General features: G+C 38.9%; 2 protein-coding genes and 1 pseudogene across 4 annotated transcripts; all 3 read left to right on the forward strand.

The window, feature by feature from the left end:
* Positions 1-2,712, forward strand: LOC115740572 (annotated as a pseudogene).
* A 1,399-nt stretch (positions 2,713-4,111) lies between these two features.
* Positions 4,112-6,371, forward strand: LOC115740677 (transmembrane protein 258-like). Of its 2 annotated transcripts, XM_030674232.2 has the most exons (4): positions 4,112-4,187; positions 4,339-4,439; positions 5,739-5,817; positions 6,119-6,371. In XM_030674232.2, the coding sequence occupies exons 1-4, from the start codon at positions 4,185-4,187 to the stop codon at positions 6,164-6,166; spliced, it is 231 nt and encodes a 76-aa protein (XP_030530092.1). In that variant the 5' UTR covers positions 4,112-4,184; the 3' UTR covers positions 6,167-6,371. The 2 variants fall into 2 exon arrangements, with proteins under 2 accessions (XP_030530092.1, XP_048133826.1); XM_048277869.1 differs by lacking the exon at positions 4,112-4,187 and having other exon boundaries at positions 4,333-4,439.
* Positions 6,372-18,463: 12,092 nt separating this feature from the next.
* LOC115740675 (probable polyamine oxidase 5) lies at positions 18,464-20,626 on the forward strand. 2 transcript variants are annotated; one of them, XM_030674230.2, is made up of 2 exons: positions 18,464-18,649; positions 18,735-20,626. In XM_030674230.2, exon 2 carries the CDS (start codon positions 18,763-18,765, stop codon positions 20,449-20,451), a length of 1,689 nt encoding a protein of 562 aa, XP_030530090.1. In that variant the 5' UTR covers positions 18,464-18,649; positions 18,735-18,762; the 3' UTR covers positions 20,452-20,626. The 2 variants fall into 2 exon arrangements, with proteins under 2 accessions (XP_030530090.1, XP_030530091.1); XM_030674231.2 differs by having other exon boundaries at positions 18,471-18,618.
* Positions 20,627-21,380: the final 754 nt, after the last annotated feature.

A 21,380-nucleotide genomic window follows, 5' to 3' on the forward strand; every position in this document is an offset into this window, starting at 1 on the left:
ATGAGGGGTTTACGTCACGAAAAATCCTCAAAATCGTATAATCGTGCCATATTTATTTTAAGAACAGCGCTGTCTCCTTCTATTCAAGTTCAATCTCTAAACTCCCCACTTGTTCTGCTAGTGAATCGCCATCGTTCCCTTTTCCGTATTTTTCTGAATTCATCTCTCCGCCCTGCGTTCACCGACGTTTCTGCTTTTTCTTTGTTTGATGTATTATGGAGGCTCCAAGACCCCATCACCTGTCCAGTGCCAATTTCGTGGTACCCGACATTGTCTGCGTTCACGCTCGCGAATTGGACTCGTCATCACGGCTTCTTTCTTCATGTGAGCTCCCATCTGATCCCGAATAGCTCTCCCCCCTTCCTCCCCCACCCCCCTCCCCCCCAAAAAAGTGTTCTTTTTTGTTTTTTGTTTTCTGGGCATACCTGCATTGATCTATTTGCTGTTCGGATAATTGATGACATTATTATGGGATCAAGTGTTTTCTCGAGTGGATGATATTTATGATCAGATGATGGCATATAGGGCTGGTTGAAGGCGGTGATCGTTTTTCGTATGGCCCCTCTTTGAAGGAGTAATTTTGGTAACTCTGTTTTGGGACGTAGAATTCTAGGAAGAGGGGCTTCTTTAATGTGCAAGTGAGCGACCATTTACTTGCACATTGGAGGAAGTGGCGCCTGCCGTGCTTAATCTTCGAGCTGATCATTTCTCCAGGCAAGGGCCGACGATATCGCTCTTGTTCGCTGGTTTTCTCGAGGCCTTCGGATGATAGCATTAAGGCTTTCTCTGGGAAGAAAGGTGAATTGGAATGACGGGTGGTCATTTACGCGTTGAACTAATTGCGGGTTTCAAAGATCAGTCAAAATGAGTATTATTTTTTGAGTACCTGAGGGAACTGGTGTTTCTTTCCTTCTCCTAGAGGGGGAAAGGTAGTAGTTTCTATTTTCATTTTCCATGGATGTGAAATGGAATGGTTTTGTATTACATATCAAGCCCTATGTAGACTCCCTCATGCAAATTGCGAAACGCAACTTACGTCAATTCTGTTGTCTAACTTGGTAATAGTTACCGGATGCCTACATCTTACTCATTTACTGTTTCTGTTAGTAATAGGATTCTTCAGAAGTTGAGCAAACAAGGCTGGTGATCCGGATCCCCTACCATAAAGGTAGGGGTGACATTGAGGGATCCAGGCCGTCCATTTCAAAATGAACGGCCCGGATTCATCCACATCACTTTTTAAAAGGGGTGGATTTTTTTGGCGGAAAATTTCAAAATTTTAAAAAAAGTGATGTGGATCAATCCGGGCCGTCCATTTTTTATTTGGACGGCCCGGATCGATCATGTCACCCCTAACATTGCTTGGTAATGTTAGGGGATCCCGACCCTCAAGCATAATTAAGGGACAACTGTGGTGCTGTCTTGTTCTTTCTATTATAAGGCACAGAAAATGCCTTTTAAATGGACATAGATATGAGTGCGAGCAAGTCTCTTAATATGAATTGAGCAGAAAGTGAGCAAACATATCCTATTCGGTTCCTTAATGGTAATGGAGGCGAATTGGTATCTAGATATAGTTGTGAACTTGCGAGAAGGTCCCTTAATAAGAGCTGGTGCAATTGGTGCAAAGCCTGGTTATAGATTCCGAAATGTCCTCTGTTTATGGTTATTTGACATGGGCTTCAGTTGAACTAGTCATTGCAATTTCAATGGCCTATGGTGTAGCTGTTTTCACTCATGCACAAACTGAAGAATTCCACGACTGTGACGAGGGTCTGTGTTGCATGGTTCTTACTGCGAAGTTATCTAATTTGACATTTTCTATCTGGGTGGTCTGGCCATCTTTTCATTTTTTGACGAGAGTACACTGAAATTTGCTGGACTTCATGCATAGTTGTCGCTGGTTATCATGGATATCCAGTAATTGGATTGGTTTATGCCAGAAACTTTCTTGTGGTTGATCATTGTACGGTTTTAAACATGCTTTCTTGTGTTTGAAGCTATGGAGCAACCTCTTCTAGGCGAAATCGTAGCCTAGCCAAGGAGCTTTTTACAGGAGCCGTGGCATCCATCTTCCTGGTATTTCACTTTATCTATGGCCTTACTATACTGAACAAATCTGTTGCTTTTCCCAAATTGCATAAAATTTCTCTTTATCCTATTCAAAATTACAGTCCTGAGCTTCAGTTATTAACTGTAAATAGCCATCTCGTCATCTTCTTCTGTGATCCTTGCGTCAGTGGAATCTCTTATACAATCAAGCGAGCCATCTTATTTTTTTCTTCCCAATTGGATTAGAGGGTTGGTTCATTTGATTGCAAATCACAAAGATTGGCTAGGATGATAATCAGAGCAAAACACTGGAACCATTAATGCCCAACAATTCACATGAATTTGTTGCTGATAACATGTTTTCGCGATGGTGCAGGGTTTTGGGTCATTGTTCTTTCTCCTCTCCTGTGGCGTTTATGTCTGATACTAAGTTCTGTAGCTCTTTATGCAACATTCTGCGATAGATAGGTGACTTTCCAGAATCGGACAACTTAGCATGATTTCCATGATTGTAATGAGGAAGTTGGCGTAGAAGAGGGAGAGCGTACTTATTAGTATATCTTCCTGTAACTGGATGGCTGTTATCTTTGTTCAAATGCGCTGTATGCTTCTTCCTTTTGATTTCAAATGGTGCAGCCCCTTTATTTTCTAACCTGGTACGAAATCTGGCATAAAATTTTCGATAATGGTTCTTTATTTTCTCTGCCATGGACACGAACTGGGACGTGATCTTCATCTGTAGAATGTAGAAGATGAGTAGTTGGCACTAGGTAGGATCCAACTTAGCTGAATTTAAGTAGCCTCTCGATTCTTTACTGTGCTCGAGTTCTTGGTAAAACACCACTCTCGTTCTCATCCATAAGACACGCCGTGCTTCTGGTTGTATGCCTTACGCAGTCGCGGGACATGATCACCTGCTGGCCTCCCTGACAAAGTGAGCACGTAACTTGAAAGTTGGACAACTAAATCTTATCATATTGGTTATGTTAAAAATTGATGTCATCCTACAAAAAGAAAATATCAAGGTAAGAAAGGGTTTGATGATAATGTGCGCTAACATAAATAAAATTTTAATATGCCTATGCTAGAATTATTCTAATTTTATTTGACAAAAATACATCAATTTGCTCAACAACATAGGGAAAAAAATTAGATTTCTTGAATATTTCTCTTTTAAGAAAAACTTATTTCTACACAAATAAAATTTGAAAAAAAGAGAGAATATAATACTATAATATACATGGAAACATTAAAAACAAAACATAAAACATTTAATTATGGTAACCAGATTTTAAAAAAAGTGCATAAATTTTTTTAAAAAAGAAAGTAAATAAATTGAGGCTCTTTGTTTGGCAATACGATTGACTGATCGAGGGTAGCTTTATCTTCTTAGTGAAAATTAGGCCTAATATTCTAAAAAATCTCCAACTTTAGCTTTTATCTCAATTCTATCTTTTGTCTCATAAAAAATCTCCAACTTTAGGTATAGTCTTAATTCTACCATAAATTTTTTTTATCCCATAAAAAACACCAACTTTAGATCTAATCTCAATTCCACCCTAAATTTTCTTAGTCTCACAAAAAACCCTCAACTTTAGGTCCAATACAAATTTTACCCTGAATTTTTTTTTTTTTGTCTCGTAAAGAATCTCAACTTTAGCTCTAGTTTCAGTTTTACTCTAATTTTTTTTTTTGTCTCATAAAATATCACCAACCTTCATTTGAAGCCTGAATCCGCCTTCATTAACCCTTCATTACAGTTATCCTAAGTGATTTTGCGATAGATTTTCGATATCTCACCCTCGGGAATGTTCTATCTCTCGAGGTCAGAGAGCTTTCGCTCGGAACACTCGAATTGTTGGCGCTTGGGAGTTTTTCATTTCTCGATTGTCAAAGAGAAGTTTTGGACGGAGTGTTAATGAAGATTGGTCCGTAACTCAAGTAACAATTTGTTGTTTTTTATGTGACGGCAAAAATATTAGAATAAGATTAGGACTTGGATGATAAAATTGGGATATGACCAAAAATTGGGAGTCCCTAATAATAATAGTAAACTTCCAACTCGTTCCAGTTCGAGGACCGCGCTGTCTCCTTCTTTCACCAGCGGAGAGGCCAGTGCCACTTCCCTCGCCATGGTAAAGTCGATGGATCGGCCCTTCAAGTTCATTCTTCTTAAGTCCCGCTTCTTCTGCTAGTGAATCGCTGCCATCTCTGTTTTCGGATTCTCTGATTTCATTTCTCCGCCCTTCGTTTTGTGACGTCTCTTCTTGTATTTATTCAATGGAGGCTCAAAAAGCGATTACCAGTCCAGTGCCAATCTCGTGGTACCCGACGCTGGCTGTGTTGATGCTCGCGGTTGGACTCGTCATCACGGCTTCTTTCTTCATGTAAGCTCCCATCTGATCCCGAATCACTTTCCCGCAAAAAGGAAAAAAATGGGTTCTTTTTTGGGTTTCTTGGGCGTTCTTGCATTGAGCCCTTCGCTGTTCGGATCAACTGGGGACGTTTTTTATGATTCAAAGTGTTTTCTTGAGGTGATGCTATCAATGAACAGAGTATGGTATATCGGGCCGATTGAAGGCGATGAGGGTTTTTCATGGGCGCCTTTTTGGAGGAGTGAGTTGATGCTCTAATTTGGGAGATGGAGTTCTAGGAAGAGGGGCTTTCTGAATGGGTGCAAGTGAGCCACCATTTACTTGCACATTTGAGGAAGTGGCAATTACTGTGCTTAATCTTCGATCTGATCATTGCTCCAGGCAAGGGTCGACATATTGGTCTTGTTGGCTAGTTTTCTTGAAGCCAATGGATGGTAGCGTTTAGGCTTTCTCTTTGAAGAAAGGTGAATTGGAATGTCGGGTCGGTGTTTTATGGGTCAATTTAATTGCGGCTATCAATGATCAGTCAAATGATTATTGTTTCTGAGTTCGTGAGGGAATTGGTGTTTCTTTCCTTTTCCTAGAGGGGGGAGAATATTAGTTGCTATTTTCAATTTCCATGGATATGAAATGGAAGGATCATATAATTCTACTTTCTAACTAGGTAATAGTTACCAGATGCCTACATCTTCCTCATTCACTGTCTTTGGCAGTAATAGGATTCTTCAGATCTTGAGCAAACAAGGCTATTTATTCTGAGCCTTAAGCATCATTTATCGGGTAACTGTGGTGGTGTTTTATTCGTTTTATTTGAAGGCATAGAAATGGGTGTGAGAGCAACATCTCCTATAGGGAGGGCTCCTTCATGGCAGCGGAGGCAAATTGGTCTCTATGAATTTGCGAGAAGGTCCCTCAATTTCATCTGCGCATATTTTTTGCAAAGCCTGGTTTTGGATTCTCATTTGTCCCCCGTTTAAGGTTATTTGCCATAGGCTTTAGTTGAGCTAGTCGTTGCAACTTCAATGGCATATGGTGTAGTTGTTCTTCCTCATGCACAATTGAAGAATTCCATGACTATGATTAGGGTCTGTGTTGCATGGTTTTTACTGCTAAGTTGTTTAAATTTGACATTTTCTTTATGGATGGTCTGGCCATATCTTCATTTCCGATGAGAGTCCACCGTAATTTGCTGCTTCACACATAGGTATTGCATAGATATCATGAATACTTAGTAATTGGATCAGTTTATGCTAGAAACCTTCATATCGTTAATCAGAATACAGTTGTGAACATGCTTTCTTGTGTTTGAAGCTATGAAGCAACCTCTTCTAGGCGAAGTCGTAGCCTAGCTAAGGAGCTTTTTACAGGAGCCGTGGCATCCATCTTCCTGGTATTTCACTTCATCTATGACTTAATAAATATGTTGCTTTTTCCATATTGCATAATTTTCTCATATTATATCTTCAATTACAATCCTAAGCTTCAGCCAATAACTCTAAACAGCCATTGCATTATCTTATTCTGTGATCCTTGTGTCAATGGGTTCTCTTTTTATACTCAAGTGAGCCATCTTTTTCTTTGTCAATAGTATTAGATAGATGGTTAGGTCATTTGATTGTAAAACACCGGAACCACTAGTTCTCAATTCACATGAATTTATTGCTGATAGCATATTTTCTGCGATGGTGCAGGGGTTTGGGTCCTTGTTCTTACTCCTATCGTGTGGCGTTTATGTCTGATGACCAAGCTCTGTAGCTTTTACGCAACTTGCATTCTGCGCTAGATAGGTGGTATTCCCGAAGCGGACATAACATGATCTCATGATTGGAAATGAGGGAGTTGCCATAGAAGAGGGAGAGAGTGCTTATGAATAAGTTTACTATATCTAGATGGCTGCCATCTTTGTTGTTTAAATGTACTTGGTGTAAATTGCTTGGTGCTGTTAATTTGCAGTGTGCAACCCCTTTACTTTCTAATCTGACACGAAAGTTCGCGTGAAGTTTCCGACGATCTGACACCCTTAGCAAATGATTTTTCCTATTTTCTTTTTATCATTTTTCTGTTATGGACATGAACTGGGACATGATCTGATATTTAGAATGTAGAAGATGAGTAGTTGGTAGGCTCCAAGTTTAGCTGAGTTTGAGAAGCCTCTCAAGTCTTTACTATGCTCGAGTTCTTTGGAAAAACACCACTCATCTGCATGCTGTAACATACTCGTTCTCATCCTTACCGCACACTCTGCTTGTTTTTGCGCAGTCATGGAACGAAAAAATGCTCATGAATCATGATCACTTGCTGGTCTTCGTGACAAAACGAGCACAAACGCAGCACACAGCTTGAAAGTTTGGCAATCCTGCTGTCTCGGCCAAGATCTCGAACTCATTCTGCGTTCTTTCGTTGCTTCCGAAACAACATGAAAGGTGGAATTAATTATAAGTAGAAATTGAAAGGTGGAAATAATTAGAAAAAGTACCAAAATCTTTAGCCAAGAAAAAGAGGAGGAAGGAAAACCACAACCTTGGGCCGCTATCGGCCCATTTTGGCTGAAGCTAAGAAGTAAGAACATTTCCAATGCATGCATGTACGCCATGAAATAAAGATCCAAATAATTTCTCATTTTTATTTTTATTTTGACTAATAAGAATTTTTTTAATACGAACTAAAACGGGAAAACTAATATGGATTACGAACCTCGCATTTGAATCCTCTGGTTCGTACAATCTTCATATTATGATGATGAATCACATTATCGGAGCTGAGCTTAATCTATATTTCTCTCGCGCTTCAACTAGACGAAACCCATGCATTCTGCTGAATTAATAAACTTGATAGATAATCAAAACCACGATTCAATTAAAAGAACTTAAATATATCGTCTTGCCACGAAATTAGTAACTTAAATTATCTCAACGCGATATGAGGATTGCATGTATCGGCACAGCTACACCTAGGATGCATTCTTCAATATTAACCTTTTTGCTAATAATCTCCATTGGACATTAGAAGATGTTTGGGAAAAAATTGAAAAGGGTGGTGAAAAAAGAGAGAATAAAATAGAGAAACAGCAATCAAAGTCAATTTTTAGTGTTTGGGCTGGACTTAAGATGCAATTGCAATACTGTTTTAATTTAACATTCTAAAAGAACTGAAATAAATACTAAAATAAGAGCAAGCTTAACCAAAAAAAAAAAAAAATCTTGAGCAAAAAAGTAGATTGGAGAAGAATTTATGACATCATACCAATGTTAGCCGTGACATGCAAAACTCTGAACACCAGATAATAGAACTGTGTACTGGGGAACGCATTAGCCAAACCGATTGAAAATTTTACCATCAATTGGATTAATGTAGGAGACACTCATGGAAATTAAACAAGAAACAAAGATTGTGATGGGTTATATCCTAAATCAAATCAGAACAATCACACTGAGAATTTTTTAAAAAAAAAAGGCACGTGAATTTACCCAGGTTCACCCCAAAAATAGAGCTACGTCTTGCAAAGAGATTCCACTATGATATTTAGGTTTACAACCCTAATCACTCGTTACATCGATCCTTCATACGAGTACAATGTATAGGACTTAAAATGGATCCAAAGCCCAAGCCTATCCGAATCCCTTTGATCCCTTTGTTGGCCAACCTAAAGATGGCTCGCTTGAGTATAAATGGGCAACGGGACCCCCGTCATTCCGTGCGCGGGGGTCATGTGTCGTTGGTTCATACTTCAGTATCTCTAAACCCACGTGGGCGTGCTCGGTATGAGAAAGAAACAAGAATTCCTGAAGTATTCATCAACTCCAGTAGATTGAGCTATATCTTTTAACCCCCAAGATCTTTTAATAAAGCCATTTCATCAAATCAATGTGCTCTGGAAAATTACCGATTGTACATAACCCGCACAACCTGTATCGAAACCCTTCGGGGCATCATGAAGAAGTTTTTCCGATTTATTCTCAACTGATTAAGAGATGGCTCGACGCATTAACTTCGGTATAGATTTGTAGACGCCGGTATTATTTCCCCAAAAAGAAGAACAGGATTGAAAATCACTTCCTTTCTATTTTTGGATTTTCATTTTCATCCCTAAGGGTAGGTGCGAAAGTGAGTGTGCAATTGATTGGGGGCATGTGGAACATTGGTGCTTTTGGTTATGTAACATTTTCCCGTCTGGAATTTATTTATTTCCACTTTTTCCCTGCACTTGTTTAAATTTCCCCTTTTTCTTTTTTGCCCTCCTTAGCCAATCATATTCGATCGAGGCTGGGAATGATCCAGCAGCGGTGGCCACATGATGGAGCAATCAACCATAGTTGGGTCCATGGACATTATTGTGGGCCCCGTAAATTTTGGTCGGTTTTCGAGAAAGTGGAAGTTAATGACGTTATCGCTGTCAATATGTGATCGAGGAGAGAATTTTGGGTCGTTCAAGGTTCGGGCAAACTACGTGTCGCAAGTTATTTAGGAGAGTTGCAAATTGCCCCAGATGTTTCTTGAATTTTAGAATTTCCGTTCCATTGTGTCTCATTGCATCGGGTCCGGCCAAATTTTGCTTGGAGCTTCGACCACATGACAACACATGAGCGATTGTAAAATTTGTCATATATATGTTTCATTTGAGAGTATGTGACTAAAATACTTGCGAGAATTTGACCAAGGGTCCATGTCAGATGCACATTAACTAGTCCACATCGAATTATATAATAGGTCCTATACCTTTTCTTATGAATATAAATGATATATGATCAACTTGCCCTCTATAACTAGTCACATTTAGTCACTTTGCCAAATATATAAGAAAATTTTGGCTGGAGTTAGCGCTAGGAGGCACATGGCCACCAATTTAAAAAAGCTTGGGGCAAATCACACAAATTGACATGTCGAGGGGCAACTTTGCCACAATCCCAAAAACTTGAGGGGTAAAATGTGATACTCCCTTCCATTAGAGTTGGTGGTAAGCACCTAGAACAAGATTCAATCTAAATTATCTTAATTGATGCTTCATATCGTTGTCCGAAGTTCAGACAAGAAATGCTCCAATGAGCTAAACAAAATCTCGATGAAGACTTTTCTTGTTGGTAAAGGTATAAGAATAGGAATAAAAGGGGAAGAACTTTGAGTGAGAATTTTAGTCACTCAATTTCAACTTCTTGATCCTCTCTACACTCTATAGTCACACAATGTTGACAAGACCTTTTCTTCATTGGCAACCGACTAGAATCCGATACGCTTTCAGTGGAAGTCCATCTACCTTCGATTTGGGAAATTGTCAAGAGGGAGCCCAAGCTCAAACATGTCAATACATTCAGTTAGACTCACATTCACTCAAAAACTTAAGCTGGTGAATTATGAAACATTAACTATTCATACCACATTGGTTATTCTATGTGAGACTTTTCAAACATAACTCACAACTACATCTCAAAAATCTTGCTCTCGCATGTGAGCTCAGTGTTAGATCTACTCCCCCTTAATTGAAATATCATTCTGCACCAATATGTCTTAACTTGAATCTCTATCCCTAGTCTCTTTCTCCATACCGAACCGTGAAGGCTCCGTTCAGGATTTCGTTAATAAACCACAAAGCCCGTGCTGCCCGAAAAGTAGGATTGTGCCCAAAGTTTTATGTTCTTTTTACAATATATAACAAAAACTTTAAGGACAATCCTACTTTTGTTGCGCACTATGTTTTAGTCCTCGAGATATTCGGAAGCGCTAATCTTAACAGTTTTGAACTCCAAACTTGACCAATTTGTAATATTTATGGGGCAAGCCTAAGATAAGTAAATGCAAACTCTAAGTGTAAACAAGGAGATCTCCTTACCACTCGAACCAGAACAACATAGTTATAATTAATGAGTTATCACATATCATTTAGAGAGATCGCTATAATTTCAAAAATACCAAACGCTGATTTAACAAGAATATAATATGTATTTAACTTATTTTTTTAATTTTTTACATAGTTATAGTAGAATATTTTAATCGCTCGAGGACTAAAACATGTATTCAACATGATTTAATGCAATCTCAATCCAACATGTTAACCAATTCATCTTTTGTAAACATCATAAGGTAGATTTACAAACATGTAAAAAAATCCCACATATTCATAATACCCGTTACAAGTACTAACCGATCATGTCAAATTTCCCTCAACCACTACAGCGATAAGGAGATCAACATATTCAAAACGAGTATCCATGTGTTATGACGATATTCATGTGTGCTAGGAACAAAAACAGATGCCATAAGCTGACATTTAGTTAATCACTCAAATACACATAGATGAACATAAAAATCTCGTAGTGCGTAAATATCACATAGTAGCTCACTAATATCCTCAGACGAGTATCCATTGTCTACTCGTCACCGGTCAAAGACTTATCTCAACTAACGAGGCATTTTCACCACCAATACATTGGGAACAAAATCATGAATACCTCTTTGCAACGCCTCTCAGCCCATCCATCATGAGTGTCTTCTATATTAGTAATGATAAATACACCATTGTACAACTGCTTATTGATGGTTATTCCCTAATAGTATATGACAAGCTACTCGAGCCATATCAAGCTACATAAAACATATCATTTGTATGAATCATAGGTCTTTCTATCCTCTCAATCTTGTAGAGACCTGTTTTAGATACACATATTCATACAAAGGAATTCGTTCTCTAGCAAATAGGCTTGGCAAAAGTCTTCATCACAATATCACGTGGCATCATCGACATACAAATCATTGCAATATAAGAATCCCCATATATGATTATATAACAATAAATGCATATAATGTCACAGTAATTTTTTGGCATTTCCCTTGTTGACAATGCAAACCAAATATCCATCAATATCCACAAACCCACCAACTCTTATTCATAAGAAAATCATCATTAAATTCAAGATTTAACGACATTCTTACATCAAATGAGTTTATGCTTATTTCCAATTTGCTAGTGAAAACTCAAAGAGTATATTCCCTCTCATCATCATATTTACATCACATTTCTAAAGTTTCAGTTTAATAAAATTGCATGATCAATCCAACATAATTTCTCATTTTATAGTTAGACTCCGTATCTTAATTTTCTCTTAATCTAGCTCCCATAATCAAATAAATTAGCTGAGATCATTCATTTGCTTTTGGATCTATATGAACACCTTATTGGCACTATATACACGTCCCATATTTTGCAATATTACCAAAACAACAACCTTTTCAAAAGACTTGTGCAATTAAGTCCAAATTTTGACTAATAGGATGGCCTAATTGGGCAAGTAATTGTATAGTTAACTTAGAACCTTTCATCATAAGCATCCTCAGTATGTAAAAAGCCCCTAAAATGTTCGGTTCTAGAATATGAGACCCCCAACTTCTTGAAATTACAGAATAGCTACTTTAATCACTAACTAATAATTATTTTAATTAGAAAAATCACTATTTACAGAACAATTTCTATGTTGTGAATTCACATTTTTACCCTTGCATTACTCAAAATTACTGTTTGCCCCTATATATGCATGGTTTCATTTCTCTTACACTTTTGCTCATCAAAATTATTTAAATCCTCTTTAAATCACTCAATCGTGTTTTCATTCATGAAATATGGTCATGATAATGACTCATAACATCTTCTACTGGCATCATGAACATAACAGACTTTGTATTTAATATTAATAATATCTCATGCCAATAGCACAAGTAGGCATCAACAAGCATCATTCTCATCTTAAATCAATATAGCATCACCCATGATATAAAATCATACGTAGTCTTGCCTCTTATTAGCTTATCATGTAATCATTAATTCCTTTTAACAATATGATATATTAATTATTTGCATTTTAAGCTAAAATCAAACAAGGACCAAGAGTACTATGAAGATAAACTCAATTTAACACCAAGAGATTCACTTACCGTGGATGGAAATGTTCGAGTCAACGTAGAGCTTGATCTACCTTAAAATCAAGCAATGCAATCTCGAATCAACATTAGTCAAGAAAACCAATTACCTAATTTAACAATATAAAGGGTAAGTACACTACGAGTGCCATAACCTTTGTACGGCGCTCACTTGAGTGCCATAACAATTTTTTTTTTTTTGCTCACTTAAGTGTCATAACTTTGAAAAATCGATCACTTAAGTGCCATCGATCACATGGACGGCGGAAAAGCCGACGTTGCACCAACAAGGGTTACCAGCGTGGATTTTTTTGAATATTTTAATGTGCATGTGGATTTTTCATAATTTTTTATTTATTTTTCCATTTTTATTTTTTATTTTGATTCTTTCTTGACTTTTTGCTCTCTTGATCGACGAGGATCACCGGTGACCCTAGGGGCGAGGCCGGCGAGGCTGCAACGGCCCTGGGTGACCATGGCCGAGGCGGCCCTCGCCTTGATTTGGGGAAGGCCTTCACGCCCTCATCCACGGTCGTCGAGTCCGCGATCGCCGTCGTCCGGGGTCGTGGCCTCGCCGACTCGGGGTGAGCCGGCCCTCGCCCCTAGGCCAGCCTGTTGTGGTTGGCGACCCTTGCCAGCCAAGGTAGAAAAAGAAACAAAAATGAAAAAAAGGAAAATATCAAAATAAATGAAAAAGAAGAAAAAATTTCATAAAACATTAAAAAATTTTAAAAATCCACGTGTCACTGAAAAATAAATAAAACAATAATAAAAGTCCATGTATGAAGATTTGAAGGAAGTGGCACTCCAGTAAACAATTTTCCTCCAACGTGGCACTCAATTGAGCAAAAAAAAAAAGTTATGGCACTTAAGTTTGCGCCGTACAAAAGTTATGGCACTCATATTGTACTTACCTCACAATATTGAGGTAACCAAAACTTTGAGAGAGAAAATTTCACCTCAAAGAATCTTGTTTTGATTTGATAGAGGACACTAACTTGAACCTCTTGATTTTAACTTTCACATTCCTGAAAATCAAGGGATTTGGAGTAGGTATAAGCAATAAGGTTCCCAGTTTTGATAGAGAAGATCAAGAATGAGAAATGAATTAAGTGAGAAAGACGATGGTTGGAAAGGAAATAAGAAATGAGTCTCATAATTCTTACATTCAATGTATTAATTAACCAATGGTAAAGTGACGTCATAGATGATGCCATCTCCTGGTTAAAACATATGATTAAGAATTTAGGTGATGTAGCAACTTAAATCAGTGATAAGTGGCTACCTTTAGTTGGCAAAGTTTGCGGTTGTAGGAGAGTAGATAGCATGATTCGTCCAAGGCAATTGCATGAATGGCGAGCTTACTTTAATTAGCAATCATTCAAGATCATAGGCTAGAGTTAAAACATGATGTCATACCTCATATAATTAGAAAGTAATAAATTAGGTGAAAAAAAGTAGGGAATGAGGCATCCTATATTGTTGGCAAGTGGTTTGGCGTGCAGGTTTAAGGACAACATTGTTCTCCTTAAAATGATGTTTGTGATTTTGATAATATTCAAGGAATTTGATGTCCGTTTGGCACGCTGAAAAGTCAGAAAAATATTTTGAAATTACCAAAATTAGTAACGAGGCCGATAGAATGCCCGAGTAATTTTAAGTAAAAGAACTTTCGCTTTTGAAAATTACCCTATATACTTTTCAGGGCATATCGATATTTAGATGCTATGTCGACACGTTTTTCATTGCCAATCTCCATAACAACTTATGCGCTAATTTCAATTCATATTTACTACCGAGGTTAGTAAAATTATACTACTTATTGATTTTTCTCAATTACAACGTATTCAAATGATGCGAAAACTGATAAATTCTACGTTTTTATGAAATTAGAAATGTTCATAAACTGTCAAACAATTTTCATCAATTTTAACTTTGTGTCGGCCATTTGTGACAATTTAAAACATTTAATTACCCCTTACTAAGTCAAATAATATTCCAAAAAAAAGGTCAAATAATATAACGGCTCTGGAAACGAATTTTTCAGAAATTTTCTTAACAAATTTATCGATAGTCATAATTTGTCGAAGTTATGAAATTCATTCGAAAATTAATCATCTTAATATCCTAAATTACATTAGGAAATGAAGAAATTTCAAGATATCACAATTGCGTTGGTAAGAAACCACTTGACACATTCACAAAATACCGATACACATTGGGAGTGGGCCACCAATCAAATATTGACTCTGACACCATTTGTTGGGAGCTCAAAATAGATGCCCAATACCTTATCAAGAGGGGATAATCAAGTGGGAGCCTAATTTTGAGCCTGTCAATATATACAATTAGACTCACTTTCACTCAAAAGCTTCAGTCAATGAGTTATGTGCCAACTACGAACTGTTAATTACTCTACACCACATCAATTTTCAAATGTGATACATTTCTAATGCAACTCACATGTGCATCTCGACAATCTCTCTATCACGTGTGAGCTCGGGTATAGGTCTGATTCCCCTTAGTTCAAATATCCTTATGCACAACATATCTCAATTTGAATCTCCAACAAATCATTGGTCTCTTTTGCGGGATTGAGCCATGAAGATCGTCTACCGTGTTGCTACACCACAACCCCTAACTTTCAACCTTGGTCTCTTCCGGCAGACCAACCATGGAGGTTGCCCCAAACATCGATACACATTGAGAGTAGGTCACTAATCAACTATCGACTTTAAAATCATTTGTTGGAAGGCCACAACAGAAGCCTTGTTATCTTCGTTAAGAGAGATCGCTAAGAGGGAATCCAAGTTTGAATCTATTCACATATCAAATTGAACCCACATTTACTCAAAAGTTTAACATAATGAGTTATGGGTTAGCTATAATAAACTACTTATATCATGCTAATTATGTGATATAGGAACTTTTTGTAACATAGCTCACACATATATCTCAACATAAGGACAATTTTGACTCATGCTAAACCTTAACGAATGGATTCTAAACACCCTCTTATAAGTCATATCGCAGGCTACCGAACAAAGAGATTAGAGTCTAGCGCAACCTCATTGACCTCGCCCTTCATAACTAAGGGTAACAGAAATTAAGTGAGTAAGGCCTCCAATCTGTATGCAAGTTCAACATACTATCTTTTGCCAAAAATAATTCAAGACATATAGCTTTTTTTTCGGTCGAACAAGACATATAGTTAGTGGCTCGAGATCTTTAATCTAGTTGGACCCCTGGCTTAACGTTAAAACCCAGCCTTAAAATCCTACTTCTTTTCTCTATTCACTCAATCCTAGAGAGAGAGAGAGAGAGGGAGAGAGAGCGCGCTTTTGGGTAAAAAAATTGGACGTTTCTTACCGGAAAAAAAGGGCGGTCAAATTGCAAATCTGGTTAAATAGGAAAGCAACAAAAACAACTGTCACGTTATGCATGGTCAGCATTGATTTGCCCTAAGCGATGCAGTCCTCACATAATTAGACCATATGATGAAAAGTGGATCCCAACACAAATAATATCAAATGATATCCACCTACGGCTTGCTTTTTCGCCCATCCCATCCCATCCCATCCCATCATTCTCCTATCAAATCTCTCTTTCACTATACTATGACAATGACACGGCAGGGAAAAAAAAATTAAATTTTTTTTTATTCATTTACTACAAGCTATATAACATTAATCTAGACATTCCGACCAAAAAAATAAATAAATCTAGACCACATCTAGCACTAATAGAGTAAATTATTCACAAGATGGTAAAAAAACAATGACACCCTTCATGTAGGGATGGTTGGGTGCTGCTCAAGGCGAGCTTGTCACGAGAGACGATGAGGAGGGAAGCTAGGAACTCAAGGATAAGAACAATGTGATTCATTAACTAATTGATCCAATGGAAAAGGGATTATTAATTAGTAAACCTAAGCATGCCTATGGGACTACATTGTCCACCCATAGTTTGCAAGATTGATGGCGATTATCAATGTTCCAATCATTTAATAAGCCCTTCAACTCTTGTTGATTATGTCCTCCCAATAGGTTACTATCAAGTGATGCCGATTTTTCTTAGCTAGACGATTAGGGTTAGAGTGAGAGTTAGGCGGCACAGGAGTTGACTTAGTTTCGCGGTGTCCGGTAATGATCCAATACCTCGGTATTCGATATATTAAATGCTTGCAGATTAAGATGGAAAGTACAGTAAACTAAGTTCATTGTACGAAAATCTTAGCAAAAGCATGGCTTTATTATGGGAGTATTCAAACTCTAGATGTCATTGATATTGCAGATCTTAGGCAAGCCAATGTATTAAATTAAGGAACGTATGATGCTTAACCGAAGACAATCAACAGTATTAGGGCAAGCAATTTCCCAACCCACACGAATGAGCATTCTTCATTAATCTATTTTTTGCGATATGTAGGTTAGGAAGTCTCATTCGAGATTCAGAATGTACCTCAATCCAACAATTCACTTGAAATCACCGGTTTTCATATAACCCCATATATGACGTCATTTTTAAGCTAGAAAAATTGATTGTCAAGGAACTAACTTTGTCTTTCGCGAAGTGTCGTGATTAAAAACTTTGATAGGAACTTTACTTCTTCCTTTTTTTCTCAGAATCTAGACATGATTTAGCTCAAACTGAAGTGTCCATATTTATCTCTTCAACTTGAAGTCCTTCCATCTCCCCTACTAAGCTCCTAATTTGTGCTATGGCTAAAGAGGATAGATAAGTCTACTCTCTTCTTCAATTACACCTCCACAGAAAAAACTAAACCTCTGTAACTAAATCTGGTCCAAATCTGCACTGCCTTTCAAGAAGATATTCTAGATGAAGGTCATCTTGGCATTGGCTATCTTTATATAAAACTATTTTCATAGATCCCCGCTTGAAGCTATTCAAAAAACTTTGAGCTTGACATGGTTTACTCATAACATTAAACTGGAATATATTAGACATGGGTCATGGTAATAAACACTCTCTCTCGGTGCCTATCTCCATCAAAAATCATGACCACCTTTATCTCACATCACAATCTGCATTACCAATTAAACCTGTTGGGGCCAAAAAAAAGATTGGTTGTGGAAAAAAAATAATGTATATAAATAGTAAAATCTAAAGCTGCTTATGAATGAAGGGAAAAGAAAAGAAAAGAAATGAAATGATTTCCTATGTTTGTACAATAATTTCTGTCCATGATCTCAGCTATTTTGCTCTATGTTGGCAAATTACTATGACAGCAAACGATACAACGAGTGTACTGCGAGTGATCGAGTTTTTACATGCGACGAGGGATGAACTGTCGATTTAACGAAAACACACACGGGTTTTGGTCTGTGGCATATATGAGGAAAATAGAAGAACAATTTGTTTAACAGCAACACTACAGGATAAAGAAGTGGTGCTTTTGAGTGGTTGTGTCTTTACTAGGTTTCAATCAATCATTTGACAGCATGAGAGGAATTTAAAAGGGAAAATGCCGCGCCAGCAATCCTGTCCCGTGAAGGGAAAATTCCGACTATCTTCTGGCAAGAAGCGTTTCGGTGATATTTCCGAAAGCAAGTTCATGAAACTAGAGGTTGAGTTCAACAAAGGCTAATGCACTACGGGGAAGGAAATCGAGCGATGCTGTATGTACTACGGCATTGTCTAGCACTGCTCGAGTCATAAATTGCTGCTCGTTCCGGCGCCTTGTTTCAACAAATTATCCCAACAAAAGGAAAAGGAAAGAAAGAAAAAGTGGAGTCTGAAGGATGAAAGTGGTGAGCAAAGTAGCTCCATTCTAGGTGATGGTTCATTGGGCTGATCAGGACCATTGACTGATTACAGGGTGGGCCGTCGTTAACCAGTTTTACATGTGGGAGGTTGGTGAAAGGCACTATCAACCTTATAAATGTTCCTTGGCCATCCACCCCCCCCCCCCAAAAGCAGTTCTTTGCGCCCCCAAGTTGACTGACTATGACATTACATTCACAAGAGTGAAAAAAAAAAAAGACCCAAGAATCAAGAAGCTTCATCAAATGAGAAACTGTAGCGACTGTCGTGAATGGATGGGCATATGTGTACGAGGTGTGTCTCTGTGTGTCGCGCTTGTAAGGGAGAGCGAGAGAGAGGGAGATTTTAATAGACTTATCTTTTGGGTATGAGTTATAACGCTATGTGGTAGAGCTGCTTCAATAAAAGTAGAGCCCTGTCTTCATTAGACCAATAAACAAACACTGTGGGAAAGGGACTTGGCTCAACCTCAAGAAGAAGCCAACACTCTCACCATACCCTTGTTATAAATCCCCACTCATCAGTAACTTACAGTTCCACCTCTTGCTTCACTTATAAACCTCTTTCTTCTTTGCTTGTCTGTGGTGTTGCTGAAGCTAGAAACTGTCTGTTCTTCAGGTGGAAGGTGTGAAAAGCTTTTCAAAAAATGGGGGCTAAGAAGCCTAGAGTTGTGATAATTGGGGCAGGAATGGCTGGCCTGACAGCTGCTCACAGGCTCCACACTCGCGCAGGCTCGAGGGGCTTGTTTGAGCTGTATGTGGTTGAAGGGGGGACAAGGATTGGTGGGAGGATCAACACTTCTGAGTTCGGTGGAGACCGGATTGAGATGGGTGCTACTTGGATTCATGGTATTGGAGGCAGCCCGGTTCACCAGATTGCCCAGCAAATCCATGCCCTGGACTCTGACCAGCCGTGGGAGTGCATGGATGGGTTCTTGGATGTGTCCAAGACTGTGGCTGAGGGTGGGGTTGAGGCTAGTCCTTGTGTTGTTGAGCCAGTCTCGACCCTCTTTAAGTTGCTCATGGATTTTGCACAAGGGAAGCTTCTTGAGGATGGAGCAAGCGGCGAGGAGAGAGAGCTCCGCAGACTTGCAGCCGAGGCTTTCAAGGTCTGCAAGAGCAACAATGGTGAGAAGGCCCTCAGTATCGGGTCGTTCCTGAGGCAAGGGCTTGAGACTTACAGGGATGTGGTCAAGGACCAAGACGAGGAGGTCCACGGGGGCCATGGGAGTTGGAAGAGGAGCTCACTCGAGGAGGCCATTTTCGCAATGCATGAGAACACCCAGAGGACGTACACATCGGCCGGCGACCTCTCGACCCTGGACTTTGGTGCAGAGAGAGAGTACAGGATGTTTCCTGGTGAAGAAATCACCATAGCCAGAGGGTATTCCAGCATCATCAAGTCGCTGGCCTCGGTGCTACCGGATGGCCTAATCCAAGTGGGCAGGAAGGTTAGGAGGGTTGAGTGGCATCCTGAGTTTCATCCGGGCATGATCTTGGGAAATGGCCATTCAAATGACAGGCCAGTGAAGGTGCATTTTTGTGATGGTTCTGTTATGTTGGCCGATCATGTGATCGTCACGGTCTCGCTAGGGGTTCTCAAAGCCGGAATTAGGGAGGATTCGGGTCTGTTCAGCCCTCCCTTGCCCACTTTCAAGACTGAGGCCATATCAAGACTTGGTTTTGGTGTGGTAAACAAGCTGTTTCTGCAGCTTGACCCGGCCCAAGACCGCAAAGGTAATAGTTTCGACACTTTCCCGGTGTTGCAAATGGCTTTTCATCGTTCGGACTCGGAGTTGAGGCACGAGGAGATACCGTGGTGGATGAGGAGGACGGCATCTTTATGCCCCATTTATCACAATTCAAATGTCCTATTATCTTGGTTTGCAGGGGAAGAAGCTCTTCAGCTTGAGAAACTTAGTGATCAAGAAATCATCGAGGGCGTTTCCAGTACACTTAATTGCTTGTTATCACAACCTGAAGAACCACCGCTGAAGTCTAGCACACCAGAATTGCGTAATGGCGACGTAAAATCTGTGCAAAGATCTGTCGGAAGTGGTGTGAAGTTTGAGAAATTGTTGAAGAGCAGATGGGGCACCGATCCCCTGTTCTTGGGGTCGTATAGCTTCGTAGCTGTCGGTTCGAGCGGCGACGATTTGGACTCGATGGCCGAGCCATTGCCATGGGAAAGTCGCAAAACCGGCACTTCTCCGGAACTGCAAATTCTCTTTGCAGGAGAGGCAACGCATAGAACACACTATTCTACCACTCACGGTGCCTATTTTAGTGGAATTAGAGAAGCCGATAGGCTGCTTCAACATTATGACTGTGTTTGAATATTATATCAAGTAGAGGCAATCCTACTCTTTGATTTATTTTGTTCTTTTGTTTTTTTTTTACCTCTTTCAAATTTGCTTATTGTTCTGATATCTTTCTTGATCTTCATATTGGAACACCTGTCTCTCTCTCCTTTGATAAAAGTAGGCAAAAATTGAGAGGAGTGGGAGGAAAGAAAAAAACAGGGAAGGTTGAGAGGGAGAGAGAGAGAGAGAGAGAGAGAGAAGATGGGGACATTTTTAGATGTACTGCATGAATTAAAGAAGCTTCTTTCCAATTTTCTATTTCTAGTTTGCTTTTTTTCTGCTTTCTTTTCTGTATGATATCATGACATCCAAAGCTAAACCAATTGGAGATGATGATTCTTTAGCTACTCAACAATTCGAAAGTTAAAAAGAAAACAAGCTTTGTATTGTATCTCTCTCTCTCTCTCTCTCCGTGGCTTTTGTCTTGGTGATGCATAGTGGACAGGATCCTGTAAACCCGGCTCTTTCCAGCTTGCAACATGTCCATCAGTTTCCTGCAACTTGGCTTGTTTCTCTGCCCATGATTTAGTGTTCAGTCTTGACACTTACTGAAGTACTGTAAGTGCCAAAACTTATATACGGCGCTCACTTTAGTGTCAAAATTTTTAAAACAATCACTTAAGTGCCAAATTTTTTGAACAATACTCACTTCGGTATCAACTCTGATTAGAGCTGATGTGGATTATCGGAAATCCGATGTGGCCTCCTTTTTTTTATTAATATTTGAGCTAACGTGGAGTGCTAGAGTTGATATTAAAGTGAGCGTTTTTCAAAAAAATTAGTACTTAAGTGATCGTTTTGAAAGTTTTGGCATTAAAGTTGAGCGCCGTACACAAGTTTTGGCACTTGTAGTTACTTAAGCCGACAAAACTCGTCACTCTCCTAATTCAATTTCTGAGTTA

The sequence above is a fragment of the Rhodamnia argentea genome, chromosome 4, assembly GCF_020921035.1.
Source record: "Rhodamnia argentea isolate NSW1041297 chromosome 4, ASM2092103v1, whole genome shotgun sequence".
Taxonomy (NCBI): domain Eukaryota; kingdom Viridiplantae; phylum Streptophyta; class Magnoliopsida; order Myrtales; family Myrtaceae; genus Rhodamnia; species Rhodamnia argentea.